The sequence below is a fragment of the Ursus americanus genome, chromosome 2 (genome assembly GCF_024610735.1).
Source record: "Ursus americanus isolate L20-20 chromosome 2, mUrsAme1.1.p, whole genome shotgun sequence".
NCBI classification, from domain to species: Eukaryota; Metazoa; Chordata; class Mammalia; order Carnivora; family Ursidae; genus Ursus; species Ursus americanus.
This window is the reverse complement of record NC_142128.1, coordinates 53,525,936-53,547,587: the sequence shown is the minus strand read 5'-3', so window position 1 is coordinate 53,547,587 and position 21,652 is coordinate 53,525,936. Positions and strand designations below refer to the sequence as shown.

The window sequence follows — 21,652 nt, the reverse complement described above, 5'->3', positions numbered from 1 at the left end:
TGTGTCTTCGCATGGGCAGGAGAGAGATCATCTTTTCTCAGTCTCTCTCATAAGGGCACTGATCTGGTTCATGAGGGCTCCACCTTGCCTAATTACCTTCCAAAGGGCTCCACTTGCAAATACCATTACACTGGGAACTAGGGCTTTAATATGTGAATTTGGGAAGACACATTTTCAGTCTACAGCAGTGTGTAAAATAGCAGGTTGTACATTTTCAATTTAGATGTGGAATAACTCCCATTTTTTCTTGACTTTAATTGAAGTTAGAAAGTTAAGTGAAGGAAGCACAGTTCACTCTGCTCTTCCCTTAAATTCATCTGTTAGGATTAATGTGACGTGTGTCTACCTTTGGTATGTTAGTGATAGAGACTGTTAAGCCCTGCAGATACTTGCAGGAACAAGGAAATAGGAGTCTGAATTTCGGCCAGCTGGATAGATAACTCTTAGCGACTATTGCCCCAAAGGTAGGCCTGGCGAACTTTTTCACTGGGTGAACTTCTCTGAAACTTAATGTATTAATCAAGAGGACCTGTGAACAAATTGGGAAATAGGATGGTCTTTGAAGTCCATGATAAGACATTTAAACCCGTGGTTGATGTTTAACAAAATACTAAATTGTAATGAATCTAATCCGAATTTTATAGATAGAAGGTATCTTCTAATGCTTCTTAAATAATTTTAGATTTTGCTAGCTTAGAGAACCACATTAATATTTTTCATCCAGGCTACTAAGCATAATTTCAGGGAGTTACAGTTTCGGGCTTTTTTTCTAGATGTGTGATGAGCCTTTTGTGCTCAGAAGAGGTATCCTCAGAGACAGTTACAGAACGTGTTTTATTTTGTCAAGAATAACTAGTCCAGCACTGCTCACCTCTTCCCTCTTTTTTGCCCCTCCCTCCAATTGCAGGGCTACGTATTGAGCTTTCTGTTAAGTGCTCTTTGTAAGCAGCCTTTACAACCAAGGATGTAAGCAAGGATGTATGTTAAAGGAGTGAGCATAATTCCTTATAATTTCAGTGTCCGAGTCAGGCCTGTCCAATAGGACTGTCTGTGTTGCTGGGTGCGGTCTATCTCCACTGTCCACTATGGCAGCACAAGTGGCTACCAAATATTTCAAATGTGGCTAGTGATACAAAGGAACAGAGTTTTAAATTTTACTTAATTTTAATTACTTTAAATTTTAAAAGCTACACATGACTCATGATGGTCTTATCTATGAAGAGAATAATGTTAGCATGTATTTAGTCTGAAAATAGTAAACTTTGAAATCATGTGTATGAGTTCTTCTGATGAACTTTTATGGATACAATTTAAGTATATACAAATATTGGTGTAATTTTATCGAGTAAATCATTGTCGATTTCTTTTTTCACTATTTGTATTTTGAGGAAGATAAATTTAAGTTGCTTTATAATTGCATTATTTCCTCAGGTAACTCTTGTCCTTAAATGTGAGGGCCCTGTTAATAACAAATCGCATTTCATTTTGTTAGTGTAATCATCTGCAGCTTTCAGAATGAATACATCCAACTTTAAATCTTACTCTCTCAAAGAATAGATTTATGGTACGTGACCAAGGACATGTGGAGAACTGCCAGACCCGCAGACAGTAGACACCATGTGCGCTAGAAGGTTCCCTGAAGAAGTGCCTTTGGTCGCAGGCCTCTAGAGTTGTCCAGCATTTCCAGTCTATTCCAGCACACATTCGACATCCTGCCAGAGCAAATGTAGATTGCAGATTTGGGCAAAAAACCCCAGAAAACAAAGAGCGCAATGAGCATTATTAGTACAGCCAGTTTAAAATGATGAGGTGTTAACCACATTTGTATAAATAACAGTTTCTCTAACCCCTGAATCATTATCCTGCATTTGAAATGCAATCGGTTCATAAACATCAAAGCAAGAACACCAAATTTGTATGGGGTCAGGACCAACTGGGGCTCTGAATGGAGAGACAGCTGAGAGCTGTGTCCTTAACGCGTGGGTGGCCTTGCAGCTGTTGATTCACCCTCAGGCTACTAGACAGTTGCCTTTTTGCGCTTGCAGAACCAGACTTCAATCTGAGGTAAAAATGTATCCCCTCCCATGGAATGGACATAAACAATAGATTGACATCAGCTCTCAAAACATCAGCGGGGCAGCCAGACACAGCAGTCACCCTGAAATTCTGCGTATTACTAAGCATAACATCAGGGGTGTTTCTACATAATATTTGTCTTTGTACAATAACACTGGGCTCTCTTAAATGTATTACAAATATGAAAGCTCATAGTTGAAAAGATTCAAGGTGATATTTTCCTTCTCTGCAAACACTAGGAATAGCTAGATTGTGTGACCCACAACTGCCATATTTTGGTTCTTCCCCGGACTCCCAAATAACACTTGATGATAGCTGAAGTTATGTATCACTCACATATAAATGAGGCATAGGCATACGCTTATTCATATAGTAAGAATTGGAATAGTGTACCCGCAGTGTCTGTCTAGCCCAGCGCCTGCTGTGTGGTAGGGAGGGTCTCAGGAAAGGTTCTCTGTTACGCGTTTGGAGGACCAGGTGCTGTGCGTGTAGCTTGTCATTCATTTCTGATCTATGTAATTATAAATGTTTCTCCCCACAAAAGTTTACCGTCTGCAGATGGTAGATACATATTGAGACCCAGTAACCCTACTTCTAGAAACCCTCCTCAGGAAAAGACCCTGATTACAAAAATGCTGTGTGAACAGTGTTATATCATAGCATTGTTTTTAATGGCAAGAAATTTTGGACAAACTACAGCTTCACTGATAAGAGATCATTTACATAAACTTTGGTACTTCTTCTTTTCTGTTGCCATTTAGAATGATGGCTGTGAAGACCAATGAAAACACATGTCAATAACATAATATGTTAACTGAAAAGGTAAAATTTAAAAAATGGATAGGATAAGTAAGTTTTTTAAATGCCAAAAAATTCATCAGACGAGTATAAGAATACATTCTTTATTAAAGAAGATAATTTTGACAGTTTGCAAGACAAGTCTCACACTGAGTAAAAAGATCCTGACGTTTACTGAGATATTAAAACATTTCTTGCCTACTTAGACTGTTCCAGAACTCAGACTCTAAATACTGTCTTACCTAGGACACTCTAAGGGGTTGATACGGAGAAGTGCCGAGGTAACTATATCAAGAGTCCTGTTTGCTAGAATCCTACTTTTTCTTTTTTTATTTTATTTTATTTTTTTAAAGATTTTATTTATTTATTTAACAGAGAGAGAGAGCATAAGTAGAGCAGTAGGCAGAGGGAAAGGGAGAAGCAGGCTCCGCACTGAGCAGAGAGCCCAATGTGGGGCTCGATGCCAGGACCCTGGGATCATGACCTGAACCGAGGGCAGATGCTTCACCGACTGAGCCACCCAGGTGTGCCCTACTTTTAAAAATTTTAATAGTTAACCTTGCTTTGAACATTGAACATGAAAAATTTGACTCTTTCTCCCTTGTGTCACTTTGTGTCTCTCGATTAATAGAAATTTATTTTGAAATGAGAATATTTCCTTGATTTATTTTTAAAATGTTGCCTTTTCATGCTCAATCATTTTATTTTGATAGTCCAATCCATCATTCAAGTTTAGGTTGAAACAGAACAAGTAATAATAACAATAAACAATTTATACAGTAATTATTATGTGCCAGATACTATTTAAGTGTTTTATAATGCCCTTAGCTCACACAGTCTTCCTGTAACCCCATGAAGTAGGTGCTGTTATTGTCCCTAATAAACAGTTGAGGGAACACGCAGTAGAGTCAATAACTTGCCAAGGTCACACGGCTAATACAGTCAAGTCCAAGCTTGAATCAACAGAGCTGCTATACACAACAATAATTCCCTACGTTTTAGGTGATATTAATGTCTTACAGAAAATGAGATTCTAAAAAAAAAAAGAAAATGAGATTCTAGAAATTGAACTTTGCTCTGGAAAAATAAATGGACATGTTCTATTTTTTGAGTCTCTTTTACTTAGGACATAAACCTAGGGCCTGGGGAAGGTAAAGGGGACAACATGTATCAAAAGGTGACAATCTTCCTGGCAGTGGCAAGTTAAGAGTTTCAAGTAGCCTGTCTTCTCGAGCTTCGTTTTGGTTGCTGCTCTCTGTTCGTTATACCAGGTACCGTTGGAGAATCTATTTTAGGTTTCAGATCTAGCTGTAATTAAAATGTTTTAATTACCTGGTTTCTGCTGAAATGCATCTGCGTTACTACTGGAGTGGGATCCTATAGTTTTGTCTCTTAGAACACAGCTCTGTTGCTCCCATTATTTAGTGACGTTTCTATGGTTGATAAAAATATAAGTGCTGACATTTTTGCTATTAAGAATTTAGATATTTAAATTATGCTTTATACATGAAGACTAGATTTTAGCTTAGGATGTTACTGGCTAGGAGATAACTAGAATTATGGAAGTTCCATTGTTACTGACCCAAGATCTTTCCTGAGAATGCGTATTTTCAGTAGTCAAATTGTAGCTTTCATTTTACGCAGTAGTTTTTGTTATATAGTGCTCTTCCTCTGGAAATGAAACAACAAATCAATGGGAAATATTCTTGAGGTGACACTGTTGATTAGTTTTTTTTAAAGATTTTACGGCAAAATGATAATCGTATGATTGTTTAATAAGCTGTGGTGAGAATCCTCAGAAAATTGAGCACCTTTGTTTTCTACAAATAGGAAGTTGTGAGAAATACCACTGTTCTCCTCTAGGTGGCATGATTTAGGCTATCATTGAATTAACTGACACAATTTTTTTCCCCCTTTAACCAGATGAGTGCCTAGTCTCTGAACAATCAATACGACTGTGGCATTGATTAGATTTAATTTTTACAACTCTTCAAATAACTAGGTTGACCTTGTCATTGTTGTTTAATAACCTTAATAACGTTAAAAGACAAAGATCTCTGAAAGAAGCAAAATCCAAAATCTTATCTGTACTGACCAGGCAACCAAAATCCTGTTTGTGTATTGCTGAAGTCTTTCTTGGGTCATAGCACACACCCATTTTATTTAATTACACACCCATTTTAATTTATTAATTGGTTGGTTGGTTGGTTTAGGGTAAATAGCCTGCCATTGATAGAAACTGTAAAAATAACTGCCTTTGTAAAGGGGCAGTAGGTATAACTGAAAAAATCTAAGGAGAAAGCAGAAATTGTAGGAATTTTGATCACAGCAGTGTTCAAGGTAACAGGAAAACAACCCTTTCAGTTGAGTGAAGTTCTGGTTTTGTGAAGCTATTACTAATTAAACAGGGAGGATAACACATAAAAAAGTCAGCATTAGGTGACCCATAAGCACGGGGTGACATTCTTTTTTCTGTACACCAAAATGAGAAGAAGACAGGATTCATTCTTAGTTTTCAAATTCTTTTATCCATTGTTCATTTTCCAAAATTTAAAAACAAATTTATGCACAGGATACATGAAATGCTTGTTAATCCCTATTATTAATATCTTTTATCTTCTTCCTTTCCATGTGAGAGACTGGCTTTCATGGAGCTCAAAAGAATCTTGACCAAGTACCTCTTAAAGCCTTCAGTTTTGGGGTGATGCATGTTTATAACAATGCTAGAGCTGTACAAGGAAGCATTTTCAAATTTTAGCTCTGATAATTAGAATGAAGCACAGACAAAGGGGAAAAAAAAGCTTGGAGAGATGCAAAATATATCACTATGGTAACCTAGAACAGGTGAATGTCTGACATTACCGATTCAGATTTTAAAGTGGCTTCCATTTTAAAACAGGGTGACTATCTGGGACAGTCCCGGTTTCCCCCTTATGTCTTATAATGTATTTATGACTACCATCCTCTTCAGTCTTGAAAGTGCTCAGGTTTGTGTAATAAATTATATGGTCATCCTAGTTGTAAGAGCTTACTTTTCTAAGACTTAAACATCAGGAAAAGTTTGGCCATGAGTCTCCACTTTTATACTTTGCTTTTTAAAATATCTATTAAGTATACTTTGCTTTTTAAAATATGTATTTACTAGTTTTTCCTTCTAACATAAAAAGCTACACCCAGCTTTTCTTTTAATGTGCAATTACTATCCTCTCTTGTTTTCATTTTTTAATTGCAGGGTAATTGAGGCAACAGAAGGGCAAGGTTGTTCAAACTATAGGTTGGTAACTTTGCTAATGAAAATGTACACATTCAGAATTTCACACAGTGATACCCTCTGAGATGGTGACAAATTCATTAAAAGAATACGTATGTTAAAAAATGAAAATTTCGCTTTACATTGTGATAGTCATTTTTAAAAATTATCAGCATATAATCATATCTTTATCATTTGCCTTCTCTTTTTCCCTACTCATCTTTTATTTGTATTTTTGCTTTGTTGAAATACTTCTCTCTCTGCCTTTCTCCCCAGCAACCTAATTTTGGCTTCTTGCTTTGTGTAGTGTGTCTGGACTGCTGCGGTGCTGGAGTAAGGGAAGTAGTAGAGACTGTGTCAGGGCCAGGAGCAAACACATACCCTGACTAAGGAAGATCCTGCTGCTGGCTTCCCTTTATCAACATTAGCATTTTATGAAGCATGTATCCATTTTATACTCGATGACAACTGTCCCCATATGTTCATTTATTTATATCAGTCACTAAATGCTATTTTGGTGGATGACTTTCACCAGAGGCAAGAAACCAGATTTCAGTAGACCCTGGGGCTGACAAAGCCCAGGCCACTGAGAGACTGCTTCCCAAAGAAAGACTTCCTCCCCTTGGAACTCTCAAAGCAGAAAAGTAGTGATATGTAGAGATGTTAAGTGCCCCAAAGCCACAGGCAGTAATCCATCAGCTAATCATAATTCCAAAGGGTAAGACAAATGTTCCCACAGAGTATCATTAAAGTGTGAGTTTATCTCTGCTATGCTCTGTTTTTCTCTAGTCCTTATCTCTCGAGTTGATCCCTTTATCTCTTACCACCTCTGATCTTCTCTTTAAGCATTCTCCTCCCTGCCCATTGTCCCCTCCTTATCACTTCTGTCTTAGATTAACCTACAGATACAAAATGGAGATAGTAATTGGATTATTTTTCAGGGGGAAATCACTAACCTTTCCATTTCATTATTCTGACAGCAGAAGTTTGTTTAGCTATAGAAATGCATACAGAACGTGAGACAAAAATTTTTATAGACCAAACAGTGTTTTTGAATTACATCAAATATAAAATTAGAAGAACCTAAAAGGCTTTAATGTATTTTCACATTAAAGGGTTATTTTGCATTTAGCAAGTGTCACTAATTCTATAGATTTCTTTTTCCTACCTCTTGGTTTTTATTGCTTGAAACCCTTGTGGGAAGCTTTCAAAGTTGTTGCAAATGAAGTTATTCTTTTTTTAGAGTCAGGAAGGACCTATTACATCATCAACTCTTGCCTAGGATCCACAGGGTAAAACCCCGGACAGGGATGAGTAGTTTTGATATCAGACATTTGTTTAGCATCTTGTAGGAATTCCACATGACTTAAGTGAATAGACCCATTAACGAACAGAGAAGGGCTGGTGGTTGAAACAGCTGCACCCTCTGCCTCTCTGATCTGGAAAACAAAGAAGTCCATTTTAGGGTGTTAAATAAGAGACCTTAATCTTGAATTTCTACTGAACTGGGCTTCTGCCATTTAGAGTTCTGTTCACCAGAAGTATATGTTCTTGTCCTTTCTTCCTACAATTCATGGGAGCAAAATACCAGACTGTTTAACGTAACTGAGTGGGAATGTATGTATAAAAACTGCTAGGAGGCATAACCATGAAGCAAAGTCTTACTCTCATCTTCCCTGGCTTTTTCATATCTGAGAAAGAGTAGAGGCCACATGTGTCTTTTTACACAATCTCTGACAAAAATGAAGACGTGAAAGGGTATAAAAATGGTGGGTAACATTTAATGAGCACATATTAACTGCCAGGTTTGTTGGAAGTGTTTTGTGTACCTTGTGTAATTCAGTCGTCAATAATCTTGTTGGTACTGTGTGTTATCCCCTTTTCACAGATGAAGAAACTAACACAGTATTTGAGTAACTTGGCCAGGATCACAAAACCAGAAAGTGACCGAAATTTGAACCCAAGAAAACTTGACCCTGGAGTCTGTCCTTTAAACACTATGTTCTCCTGCCTCCTTGAGGTAGTCAAGATGGTTTATATAGGTTAAGTACCTTTTCAAGGTAATCAAGATGGCCTATCTGAGTTAAATACCCTTTTACCGTGAAGACTGTCTGAAGTCCCTCCCACATAATAAGATCTCAGTAAATTTAGCAAATATTTACTTCTTGAATATAGAGATGGAAAGGCTCCAAATGAGTTATTTAATAGAAGAAAGGACCCCAGGGAGGCATCTCTTATGGTCTTAACCTGTTTACATCTTCAAAGTGTTCCTACCTGAGAGGTAGAAAGGGATGCTCCACTCCTGCTAGCCCTGAGTTCTATACTTGCCCACGCCACATTTCACCACCTCCTCCCCCGTCCTACCTTCCTGGGCTTTGGGGAAATTAGAAGTAGTCTCTTATGAATAGGCCAGGCTATGTAAGGGGTTGTTAAGTTAGCAATAAGTGTTCAACAAACTAAGTATTATGGACATAAGTGTGTATGTTTATGTTGGGAAGGGTTGTCAGAAGAGTTTAAATTGCTTACATTGTTTTCCTAGAAGTGATGTAGATGGACTTTGGCTAATCTCTCCATACTCTAATCTGAATCCACTTAACCTCAGGTGAGTTTGTGTCTATACCAAGAAGGTACACCTCATGATGGAGGTAACCAGCCATACTCCAAAGCAACGTCTTTAGTTACTAGCTTTAGTATGCAAGCCCTGTTCTACATTCTAGAATTGCCCCAGGTATACGAATGTTCACTTTTCCCCCTTGCTGTAGAGCTGATTTTTGGAGTTCTCAAACTAAACTCGAAGGGGTAGCAGTTTGATGAGTTTGGGGAAAAACTAGCCCCACAGTAGCTCCTCTTAATTGTATTTTGCTTTGGCTATTAGAATGGCAGCTGGTTGTCCAAGTCTTTTCAAGCCACTTCAGTTTGAAACTGGCCTCAAGGAAAGGAAACTGATAATGCTGATTTATCCATAACTTTCAGAAGTATTCAGAAGTGGATTGGAACAATCTCTTTATTTCAGAGTTTTCCAATGTGCCCTAATTGATAAAGAATTCCATGTTCAAGGGAATTCAGAATATGCTAGAGCTGAACAGTTTTTTGTTTTTTTTTCCCTGCAAGATTTTCAGAGCCTTTAACGTGATGATGGGAATTGTGAATCTGCAAGAAGCAACAGGGACCCATTATCTCCCAAACTTACTTCACTATGGCCTCCGTGTTTGTCAGACATGTTCTGGTTCCAGTTTACATAGGGCATCTTAGAAGTCCACAGGATCCACATTGGATCCTGACTGTAAAGTGCAGCTCTACCACTTATTATGGAAAAGAAACATCTGAACTAGGGGATAATATAGAGGCTTTGAGTTTGGGGGAAAACTCAACAGAATTTCCACTTTAAATCATCTGTCCAGTCAGTATGGCCATAGTCATGATGAAATGAAAATGTTGACTTTGAGTAACCTTTAAAAGTAAAATAAAAGACAAAGGGGAAAGTGAACGGTGGCAAGAATCATTCTTGGACTCATCTAATTGAGACTAGGTTGAAATAGAAAATGTCAAGTAATGTGTAGTGCATAACAGTAGACATCACTTTAAAATTCCAGCTTCCTGGGTATATGCTATGGAAAGAATGAAGTTGGTTGCTAATGTCTAGATGGGGAAGAAGGTGAGGAAGAGAAAGCCATATGAAGAAGTGGCATAGGCAGCAAATTAAGAAGGTATTCATTAATTCATTCAAACAGCGAAACAAGTAAGTGTACTTCGTTCTCTAGATAAAAAGGATGGGGCTCTGTTTTCATGTTTTCATGCAGTTCACAGTCAAATGTGAACTTAACAAACCATAGTAAGATAAGCTTTAAGATAGAGGTACTAGCCTAATGTTACGGGATCTCAGAAAATGATTCCACTAAAAAGGTAGGAGGTGAATCTTAGATTGCAAGCATGTCTCAGGGCTGGGGGGATCCTGAGTAAACTACTTGACGCTCATTCACATGAGAGAGAAAGAGAGTACAATACAGAAGGGAAGACTTTCTAGAGCAAGTGATTCAGTTTGGGAGGCTGTGAGTGAGCCACACTAAGTAAAAACGGGAGGCTTGATAGCTTGTCCTTCAACAGACGGGTCCAAAATGACTATATAAAGTAAATACCATAAATCACTGTTGTCAGGGCGCACACTCCACGTCCTCCCTCCCTTCCCCACAGCCGTCCTCATTTCCACACCCCCTCAACGGTTCAGGGAGAGCTCGTGGTCTAAGTAAACGAGAGGACTTCTGACTGTAATCCTAGCACGTCACTTTGTTGAAGGCAAACACGTGGTTCAGAGAGAACTTATAAATCTCTCCTCCCGGGCAAGATCGTGATGTTATCTGGTGGCAGCAGAAGGTTCGCTCCGAGGGGAGCTCCAGAACCTCCCGACGAGAGAGAAAGAGGGGAGAGAAAGGCAGACAGGAGAGGTAGCGAGAGGCAGAAAAAGGAATACAGAGAAGAGCAGGAATGCAAGTGACGGAGACACGGGGAAAGGGATGGAGAACATAGTATAACGGTCTAGGGAGCCATTCGGGAGCGAAGTGAGGGGTTGCCCGGCTGCACAAAGTGCAGAAAGGCAAAGGAGAGGGTCTGTTGCAGGGTGCCAAGTGCCCACCTACCCACCGCGAGAAAGTCCGAGTGGAAGAGAAACCAGGAGAGGGTGGGAAAGGGTGGGAGTCCAAGGTACCCCGTTGCAGCCCCCGTAGGAATAACACTCCCTAGGCAGCGCGTCCCCGGGGCTGAAGGCAACGGCGGCAGCTGGTCGTCTGTTGCCGGGTTGGCGTCTGGAGCGAGAGCAGAAGGAGGAGCAGGAGAAGGAGGGAGGTGGAGGCTGGACGCGTCTGCGAGCGGCGGCACAACGTGGAGTAGCCGGGCGGGTCGGCGCGCGCCGGCCGGGGTGTCGGCCACCGCGCGCAGCTCCGGGAGCAGGATCGTCGCCGCCTCTGCCGCCGCTGCCGCGGCCCGCGCAGGACCCGACCGAGTCCCGAGCGCCCTGCGGAGCGCAGCCACCTCCCCGCGGCGCGCCGGGCTCGCCCCCAGCGCGCGCACACGCGCGCGCGCACACACACTCGCTCACACACTCACACGCTCACACACGTGTGCCCTCTCGGCTCCGGAGCCGCGGCTGCTCCTGCTCTCAGCGCCGCAGTGGAAGGCAGGGCCGAACCGCTCCTTCTTTAAATACCTAAATTACCGCCCGGCCAGCCTCGGCGGCCCCCCGCACAGCGCTCCCGGCGCCCCTCCCGCCAGCTCGCCAGCTGCCAGCCCCGGGACCTTTTCATCTCTTCCCTTTTGGCTGGAGGAGCCGAGTTCAGATCCGCCACTCCGCACCCGAAACTGACACACTGAACTCCGTTTCCTCCTCTTAAATTTATTCCTGCCTAATAGCCACTCGTCTCTTTTTTTCCCCCCATCTCGTCGCTCCAAGAAAACTTTTTCTTACTCCCCATAGTTAGGGTTCCCCCTGCCCATCGTGTATTAATATTTCCACTTTTGGAACGACTTGCATTTTCTTTTTAAAGGAATTCAAGCAAGATACCTTTTTCTATTGGACGTTGACTCTCGATTGTTTGCAAAAGTTTCGCATTAAAAAAAAAATCTACCTGATCTGTACTTGAGAGTTGTTGGGGATTTTTTCTTAGTTTTTTTTTACCTTTTTTTTTTTTTTTTAACTTTTTCCACCTTTAAAAAAAATGCACTACTGTGTGCTGAGCGCTTTTCTGTTCCTGCATCTGGTCACGGCCGCGCTCAGCCTGTCTACCTGCAGCACGCTCGATATGGACCAGTTCATGCGCAAGAGGATCGAGGCGATCCGCGGGCAGATTCTGAGCAAGCTGAAGCTCACCAGCCCCCCAGAAGACTATCCCGAACCCGAGGAAGTCCCCCCGGAGGTGATTTCCATCTACAACAGCACCAGGGACTTGCTCCAGGAGAAGGCGAGCCGGAGGGCGGCCGCTTGCGAGCGCGAGAGGAGCGACGAGGAGTACTACGCCAAGGAGGTTTACAAAATAGACATGCCGCCCTTCTTCCCCTCGGAAAGTAAGTACTCTTTTTTCGTTTCCATTCCCTGAGGCTTAGCGCTGCCCGAGGCTCTCGGAGCCGCCACGACTCCAGGGACGGCCCTTCCCGCTCCGGGTCCGGGTCTGCGCTCCCCCTCTCCGGTCCTCCGTCCCACCCACCTCTTTGCCAGTTGTGTGCCTGAGAACGCTAGACTTGCAGTTGGCGACTTTCGACTTGATTTTCTCCATGTCTCCCTTCCCCCAACGCCTCGGTCCCGTACGAGGCGTTAATGCTCTCCTTCTGGCCCCTGAAAGTCTCTTCCCGGCCACCAGCCAGGACTCAGCCCCCCACCTCTGTCAAACGAGAGGCGCTCCCTAGGGCCGAGTTAAACCGGGACGTCTCGGTGGGCTTGTTTTCTTTGCTGCGGGCGGCGTGGAGCCCGCCGAATTGGCGCACGAAGGGTTAAAAAAAAGTGGCTCAAAGCTAGCCTCTCCGGAAGGCGCCCCTTTCCGGGGCCGACCTATCAGCGGGTTCCCCAAGCCTTCCCTATTGTCTCTAAGGCCCCTAAAAATGTCAGCATCGCCAAGACAAAACCCGATTTGGAGACCCCTCGAAAAATACCTCGGAACCCTCAATTTTTGCATCTCTTGCCACAGCTGGGTGTTTACACTCCCCAAAGGCGAGATCTTGTCACCACGTCCCCCTTTGATTTCACCTGGAGTGGTAGAAAGGGCAACGTCGTTTCTGACGATGTTAAAAAGTGTTTTACTTCGCGTTATTTTTCAGAATTCCCTCAGACCTGTCTTCTTAAGATCGCTGGTGGAGCAGATCATTCTTCTACGGGTTTACCGTATCTTTCTTACTCTTGAGCCCTCGGCTCCCCGAGCTTTCTTAGGCTTCCTTGCAGTTATTTCCGTGCTTTCCTAAATCTCACAGAGTAGAAGACAGCCCGGTTTTGTTTTTTTTTTTTTTTTGAACTGGCTAATCTGAGGGCAGCGTCCTCAAAACCAGCTGGCATACAGTAGCAGCGGGAGTGAAGTGATTGATCGTGCAGTTCCTCTGGGGGGAAGGGAAGAGGACAGTTAGCTGAGAATGATTTCCAAGTTCTTAAGGGGGGAAAAAAAAAGAAAGAAAGAAAGAAAGAAAGAAAGAAAGAAAAAAGAAGCAGCAGCATCCAGTGATACCTGAGAGGGTTAAATACCAGGAAGAAGAAGAAGAAAAAAAGCTTCAACATTTGCTATTCCAAATCCCAAGTCATAAACTTTTCATTGGTTGCCCATTTCTCTCCTCCCCTTTCCATGCCCTATATACTTGCTGGCTGCCTTCACAGAGTCTCTGTGTCTTGCCTAAATAGATAATATGGCCATCTTAGTAGTTTTATCCTAGAGGTTCTAATTGCAGGGTGGTGCTCTTCTTTTTTAATATTTATTTTTAGTTTGACAAATCCTAGTTCTGTGACTTGCCATGTCTTGTACTTGACAGTGTTAGAATGTCAGCCCCTGAATCTCCCGCCAGTCTTCCTGGCCACCTTTCTTTTTGCTGCACCTTCTCTGTCCACAAGCAGAGCAGATGTGGGAGATCCTGGCAAGCAGGATGGTTTCATTATTGTAATTAGGCACCGTCCACAACAGGGGTGATAAATACACACAGCCCTGGTTACTCCCCTTGGGAAGTAAAGTTTTCTCCCTGGGGTGGAGCCAAGAAGACATTAGGAAAGCAAGTTCACTGTAATTGGTCCAGAATGATTGAGACCAAACAGAGAGTTGAGTCAGTTTGCTTTCTCAAGCACGTGTATCCGTTCTACTGGTATTTGGGCAGGCGAGCAAGTAAAGTAGGTTATATAGAAGCTGAACCATGTTTACGTGCAGAGGAAGTTCAAATGAATTGCCAGTACTTTTATAACAGACAGGAGGTCTGATCTCTTCCTCATCATTAGACAGGTGTGGAGAGAGCTAGTTACCCAAGAGGGCATTGATTCTTTGTTCTTTCCAGCACACCTGAGTCCAAAGAGCCCAGATGATCCAACCCGGGATAATGATCATCCCCAAACCGGAAACATTCTCAGAATGTTAGGATTTCAGAGGATGATATTTAAGATCAGTGTGTGGATTCTCTACTCCATCCCACCTCCAGCCACCGAATAGATTAAAAGATCTGATCAGTGCTGTATAAAAGAAGTATGCTCTCCGTTTTCATACAAAGAATACCGGCTTCTATGGAAGTTTAGGGGCAGAAAAGCATAGTAAGAGCAGGTTGGGTACTACTGTGCAAGAACTGTGGATAATTTTATAGAAAGTAGGTTAACTGATTTTCCAGCACTTTCTAGTTATACTGGAATATAGTGAACCCTTCCAAAAAAAAGGAAGAAAGAAGAAATCACTCCACCATATTTTTAAAGAGCAAACTGAAAGTACAGCATTGGCTTATATACCAGCTTTCCCTCTTTAGGACTTTTCCGCCCAACTTTTAACTCAGGCATCTCTGAAGTGGCTGAAGGGAGGGAGTGTGCCTGTCATTTCTTGCAGTGAATCTGGCAAGGGTCATAAGCCTCAGAGATGAAGGCATGGGAAAGATCACTGGTTCATTTTTTACCACCAGCTTATTAGTGTTCAGGGAGTGACTTCAGCTCAAATATTACAAATATGCTCTAATTATACTCAATGAGCTATATATCATTACAGATCGCTGATAGCCCTTTGTGGGACATTTTATACAGTTCAGACTACATATTTTTAGCAATGTGGAGATTTAAAAGTAAAAATATAAGAGATATTGTATATGCCCTTAGGCATATTTTGTTTTAAATATTATCCTTGGCCCGGTATACTGTATAAATACAGTAAATATGAATAGAACTGGCCAGATGCCAATCTTGCAGGATGAATTTTAGTCAAGAAGGTATTTATGGGATATAAATAATACTGTGTCAACATTTAAAGAAGGGGTCTGATTAGTTTTGAATTTATTCCTATTGATCTTTTCACATGCTGTTAGTTTAAGGCTCAAAGTGGAGTTATGCTAAGGTTTACTGATAGCTTACCCAGTGGGAATTAGTGGACGCCCTAGTCCTTTTGACAAGCCATCTGAAGTTCAGGGTACATCTGTTTGAAAGACACTGCACAAAGCTTGAGAAATCTCGAGAGTGATTCCATTCACTAAAGTGAGAATCCCGATGATGGACAGTTAATATCTGTAGAGGCTTGGACAATCAAAAAAAAGAAAGAAAGAAGGAGACAAAGTTTCATTTTCTATCTTTCCTCTCACTTGTTTTCATTATAACAAACCAGGCAGTGTTGGGGTTCTAACAGGTGGTGATTTTGCCCTCGCCCCCACCTCCCAGGGAACCTGTGGCGATGTCTGGCTGTCATGTCTGGTAGGGAAGGCGTGCCACTGGCATGTCGTGGGGAGAGGCCAGGGACGGGTGCTACCCATCCTCGAATGTACGGGACAGTTACCCTCCACTCATCACTACCAGCATACACATCAAAGAATTGTCAGTAATGTGCATGTTGAGAAACCCTGTAACCCTGGTATCTATTTTAGGTTACCAAATTATTGCGAGGAGTATCATTTTAAAAGTAATACCCTAAGAATCAAATATCTGTATGATCAAAAGGAGATTAAAATGAGAGCATTGGATAGAAAGATAATCGGAAAGTTATCTTCATTAGATGGGAGTATGAATTGGACCATTTTGTGTGGTGTATACTTTATTATTGTGATTTTCAAGCACCTACATTGGAGACCTCAAAACTTCCCATTCATTTATTTAGCCTAGTAATGATGTTGTTGCCCCACCCATCAGTAACTTCAGTCAGCAGCAATGTGATGTTAGTCAGAACAGAGAAAAAAGAAGTGAGGAATTGTCTTGGATTTTCCTTGCAAGGAAAATAAGCAGTTCATGTAAACAAGGAGTGGGGTCTCCAACCTAGACAACTGAAGAAAGTAAATAATTGTATTGGTTTATTCTATCATATTGAATTAGATGAACCAAAATATACAGCCTGAAACATCACAATGAGGTCTCCTTTGTAATTGTTTCACACGACTGTTAAACCTTTAATAGCTAGCAATCTCCTTTTGTATTTCCCCTGTAATTTTGCAAGTGAAATCATGGAATGTAGAATGAGTACCAATAGCCCTATGGTTTTTAGGGAATTCGACTTAAGATTCTATTCATGGACATGTCCTTCCGTATACAGACTGCTGGACTATTGGCCAGTTGCCCAATGAAGGAAAATATTAGGAATTGCTGGAACATAGTAGTATTTTTGCTTTATATCCAGGGATTTTATTTTTTAAGATTCTCTGTTTGAGGATGTGTGAGAAAAAAAGAGAAAGAGAAAAATCAGAGACAATCAGATTTGACCCCTTGACTTCTACAATGATTGAGTTATTAATACACAACAGACCAAACTTCAACTTCTGCAGTTTTATTATATCATTGCTTGTACTAACTCTAGTGCCTAACTGTGGTTCCAGTAAACTTGGGTCACATTCTTCTTTCAGTATTTCCTCTCCTTTCCTTCTTATACTTTTCAAAGACTAGGAGAAGGATACTGTTTATAACTGAAGCAGTTGGGCAGGCTTTGTTGCCAAGTGAGAGCAGCTCAATGCAAGCCTCTCCTGAGGAGTCCCCCTCCGGCGGAGCCTGGGCGTTGTGCGGCTAGAGGGGCAGGTGGGGACCCCTTGACCTGGCCCAGGGACCTGGAGCCCTCTGTGTCTCCACAGCGACCCCTGGGGTCTACTCACGGAGCTGCACTCTGTCAATTCCGACTTTTCCCTGGTGAGAAGACGCTGATGTAACCTAGTCGCAGCATCTTTCATATAAAGATATGAAAGAATGACAGATCATTTTTCCTAGAGGAAACGGAGACGCGAAAAAAAGGGCTAATGACTCACTGTTGATCCCACATCAAATCTGGGTTAGCACCGAGGAGGTCACTGACTCTTAGGCCTTCGCCCAGAGATGACAACACACTGCAGGCTGCATTTTTAGAAGGTTAGGGAAACAAGAGTGGAGGAGCCCAGCCCTGGGCGACCGTGCGCGCGACCACCGACCACCGGGTGGGACTCAGTCCGACTCCGCCCTCCCCGGCCGCCCCTCCCCCGCCCCCCTTTCTGGTCTGGGCGGTAAGGTGGAGACTGCGTGCAGGAGCTCTGAGAACAGCCGGTTCAGCGGTCTTGATGCCGCATTTCCGGCCCTGCCGGATCCGGAGAGAGGCTCTGGAGTGGCCAGATGTGCTCGCTCTCCGCAGGCAGCCCTTGTGCTGCGGGCGCTGTTCTCCTCTGCGGATTCGGAGCAGCTTGATGCGATGTGCCTCTGGCCCAGATACACATGTTTCCATTGTCATTGTGAAACCATATGGCGTGCTTTTTTTTTTTTTAATATTCTTTAAACAAAGATAGTTTTAAACCTAGGAATTCAGTGTTCTCCAGGTATTTTAAATTCAATAGCATGCTAAGGATTCTTCGATGGGTTTGGTTAGGCTGAAAGCTGGCCTCGGTCATTTGTTGAGAAAGCCGCCTCGCGCTGCAAGCGCAGCGGGGTTTTGTTTGGTCATTTGTTTTCTTTCCTAACCTCTGATACCCGCAAGTGGGTGTGGAGCTGGCCCGCACCGTGACCTCCACCTTGCGCCCCGGTGACCTCCACCTTGTGCCCTGGTCGGTTGGGTGGCCTTGGCTCTGCATCAGACTCCGGCTTGACCTCTTCCCCCACAGTCTCCGAATTGCCTTTTCTTCACTGTTCTAGAATATCTGCACGCATGGCAGTTCGCCTCACTGAACCCGGCTTCATCCAGTTCACTTAAAGATGGGGAAGGTACCTGTTTCCTAGGGTTGTAAAGGATCGAGGATGACAGGCGTAAAGAAGCACCTGGCTCTGCATGTGGCACTCGGTAGGCCATCTTGGCAGCTGTTATTCACTGAATCTCAAGCAGCACTGATTTTAAGATGCGCCATTATTTTGTGTGCCACTAAATAAGGAATATCAGTGATAATTATAACATGCCATCGATTGTAAGACACATTAAAGAGAGGTGATTTAGAGATAGTAGAATGGGATTAAAAGTGATGCTCTGAGAACCACGACTACCGGCCTGGAGTCAGAAGGCACTTCATTCTTTTCTCTGGAGGTGCTACTCAGTGGATCTATTTCCCTTGCTCCCTTGGACTGGTCTTTAGGAGACCTTTGCCACTTAGGGGACTGGAAGCATAGACTGGAAGGGCTGGCCACCCACCATGTCTAGTCCTGTCTGCTCATATAAGAAGACCTTGGGAATTCAGACTTCTTAGGTAAGATTTCAGGTTTCTTAGACAACATCCAAGACCTGTCTGGCCCCTCCTTGTTCAGCCCCACCTCCTGCTAAATCCCACTCGTGCGACACTCCAGCCACATCACCTTCTTTACCTTTATCCAAATGGCTCATTTATTTTTGTGCCTCCAGGCCTTTGTCTCTGCTGTTTCTTCCATTGAAGATCCATCTTTTAACACCTTTAAACATCCTTTGAGGTTTCGTCAGATGCCAAAACCTTTGGTTTTCCCAGTCATGTGAATCAGTTCATCCTCTGCATTCCCCCAAGACTGATACTCATCTCTAAAGCAGCCTCTTTTCTTCTGCTGTCGGTAAAATCTAGCCGTGCTCCAGCTGTCTTCTTCGCTGGTTTGTAAATTGCCTCGGAACAGGAGCGGACTGTCATAGAAACTAGTGCATTGTATTTGCTCATACATACCTCATAACTGAATGAGCGCTTCCCTTTAGAGAATAAGAGGGAACCACCGGACGAAAGGCTCTGTGGTTCCTAAGCATCAGGACCAGGAGCTGTAGAGAGATGACATCGACTCACCTTCGTTATCAGGGAGAATGTACCTGGTGGATCATATCGCTGTGGTTACAGCAACACTGGGTTTCTCACACCCCTCCATTTCCTGTTTCCAGTTTAACAGACAATGAAGAGAGTCACGGTGAGGATAATGATGGCAGCTAACCTTCGCTAGGTACTGACTGTGTCAAGCATAGTCTTAAATATTATCCCTGCTTGTCTTCATTGATCCTCAGAAGCAACCCTGTAGAGGCCACACTAGCACTTTCCCTGTGACATGTGAGGACATGGACACAGCTATTTCAATCGGGGATGGCTTATTGAAGGTAAGGCTCTTAGTTACCACAAATAATCAAGGCCCTAAAATAGAGACCAGGAAACGGAGAGCACGAGTCTCCTTGTCCTCTGGCAAAATGCTGTAGTGCATCCATGTAAGAATGGTGTCGCTCCTCTCCTACCAGGAGTTACACCCTTACGCTCTGAATTCTTTCCCTCAGAAGGCGATATACCTCTGAAGGCTTGGATACCACCCTGGGTCTCTTTCCCTGCCTTGAACACAGGCAACTTTCCTCACTCTATTTGGTTGGTACAAAAATTATGATTTATCAGATCCCTGGTTTGGTCGTTAACTGCAACCATTTCTTCACAAGAGTTTTGATAAGTTTGCTTGATGGGGGATTCCTCCTATCTCTTTCAGACAATTAATTTATTTGGGAAGGCAGGCTGGTAGTGGCACAATGAGCATGGGCTTTGGACGCAATAAGGAAAAGAAGGAGTATAAATAAAACAGAATGGCACCAAAAGAGTCTCAGAGACTGAAGGGGAAGACGTAGCACCAAAGACAAGAAACCCTGCTCCAGGCCTATGGCGGTTGTTCAAAAGTGGTTTTGTTTTAGTTAGTAGAGAGGATCTATATTTCAGCGATATTAAAACATGCATATGACTCACACAACAGTCACCTTTTTATCTTTCTCGGTTATAAGGTTTGAAATCCAGCAAAGGAAGGAGGGGATGTTGTTCCTAACAGGCTAACGTGCAGAGGGTGCTTCTGGGTAATGTGCTTCTGGGCCTGGCTCAGCCCTTCTCACAGGTTTTCTGTCCCCGCCCCCCCCCCCCCAACCTCCTCCAGTGAGAGTCTGTGGAGAAAGAAGCCAGGCCATTTGGAGTTAAGGCTGAGCCAGGTCAGGCAGCCAAAGTTAGACTGTGGTGGACCTCATTTCACCTCCATAACCAAGCACCGGCCACAACAGTTTGTTAGCTGTCAGGTGATTCATTTTAAAAAAAGACCTTAGCAACAAAATGACATGAGGGAGTAGAAGTCTCAAAGAGGAAGATGGATGACAGGAAGAGGAGAACGTGGTCAAGTGTCACCGCAAAGGATCTGAGGAGGAAATGAAAACGTGGGAGGTGATAGCGGAGAGGAGAGGCCGCACCAGGCCCTGGGTGGTTGTTAACAGTGCAAGACGTTCTCTGTGTGAGGTAGCGTCCAGCTTTCCTGGGGCGGCCGAGTGAGGCCATTCACTGGTGTGAGAAAACATCGCTGTCCAAGAGGAGTTGAGTTTACTGGATTTCGCATCTGTTAGAAGGAGGGAAAGCCTCCTGGTGCTGAGAAAGCGATTATTTGTGGGCCAGGACCATCCCTTCATTCTCTCAAATGAGCCCTTGGATATGTTACTGCCTGACAAGTTGGAAACGTGGGGCTTAGATACTCCTTTAACCACAAGGATTTGAGGAACTCAGGCAAATGGAAAATGCTTTCTGGAGGTTGTGAAGCTCAAACCTTCTGAAAATAGTCTGAATGCATTTCAGAGCTCCCCAGGCAGCTGTTTGCCCTTCTGCTGGCATGTTCCCCACGTTTCACGGGGAGAGTGCCCCTCTTCCTTCAGGCCCTGCTTGCTGCCTACGTGTGGGGGATTGGGAAGCAGGCTATTCCTGGAGGGAACACACTGGGTTTCTGAAAGAAGAGCCTTAGGGCCGCTATTTGAGACTATGACTGCTTTTTTTTGGAGATGTTGTTTGTTTCAGGAAATACTGTAGCATCTTTCCAGTCTCCTGAAAGAAAAAGAAAAATGTTGTGACTTAGACCTTGGCTCTGTTCATTTGGCTTTCTCTATCTAACCCACACCACACTGACAAATACCACATCTGTCTTGACAAGCTAGTTCACAAATAACTACTCATTCATAACTTGAAGCTGTTGTAAGAGTCCTTATTTGTTACTTCATCTTGGTGAGCGGGAATGCAAAGTTTGCTTTTTGAGAAAGACACTGAAATGACCGCAGGTCCAGTGGCCTTTGCAGATCTATATGGAAGCACCATCTAGAAGAGAACACTGTGCATTTTTTTCGTGTCTTTTGAGAGCACGAAAATATTGATGGTTGTCAAAACCTAAGTGGGAATTTTTGGGAAAGTATCATTTAATGTTTCAGTTTTGGATACATTTCAGTGTTAATAATTAAATGCTTTTTTAGACAAAGTTCATCAGCGGTTATTCTCTCTATACCAGATGCAGCAGGGACTCTTGTCATTCCTTCCATTCCTTCCACCTGGGGGTTTGGTTCTTCTTTGGTCATTTATTTTCCTATCCATTGGCTTAATCTCATTTTCACTTCTGCTTTGACATCTTAATGACCATACCATAGAAGTTGTTGCTCTTTGCTTTATAATAAACTCTTGCAAGTAAGATGCTGG

The 21,652-nt window shown here is 42.9% G+C and overlaps 1 protein-coding gene across 2 annotated transcripts in view; it reads left to right on the top strand.

The window, feature by feature from the left end:
* The first annotated feature begins 10,808 nt into the window (after positions 1-10,808).
* Positions 10,809-21,652, top strand: part of TGFB2 (transforming growth factor beta 2) — a 79,884-nt gene continuing 69,040 nt past the window's right edge. For both annotated transcript variants that reach the window (XM_045809621.2, XM_045809620.2), the window contains exon 1: positions 10,809-12,178. In XM_045809621.2, the coding sequence (XP_045665577.1) occupies positions 11,833-12,178 (346 nt within the window). In that variant the 5' untranslated portion in view covers positions 10,809-11,832. The remainder of the gene's footprint in view (positions 12,179-21,652) is intronic.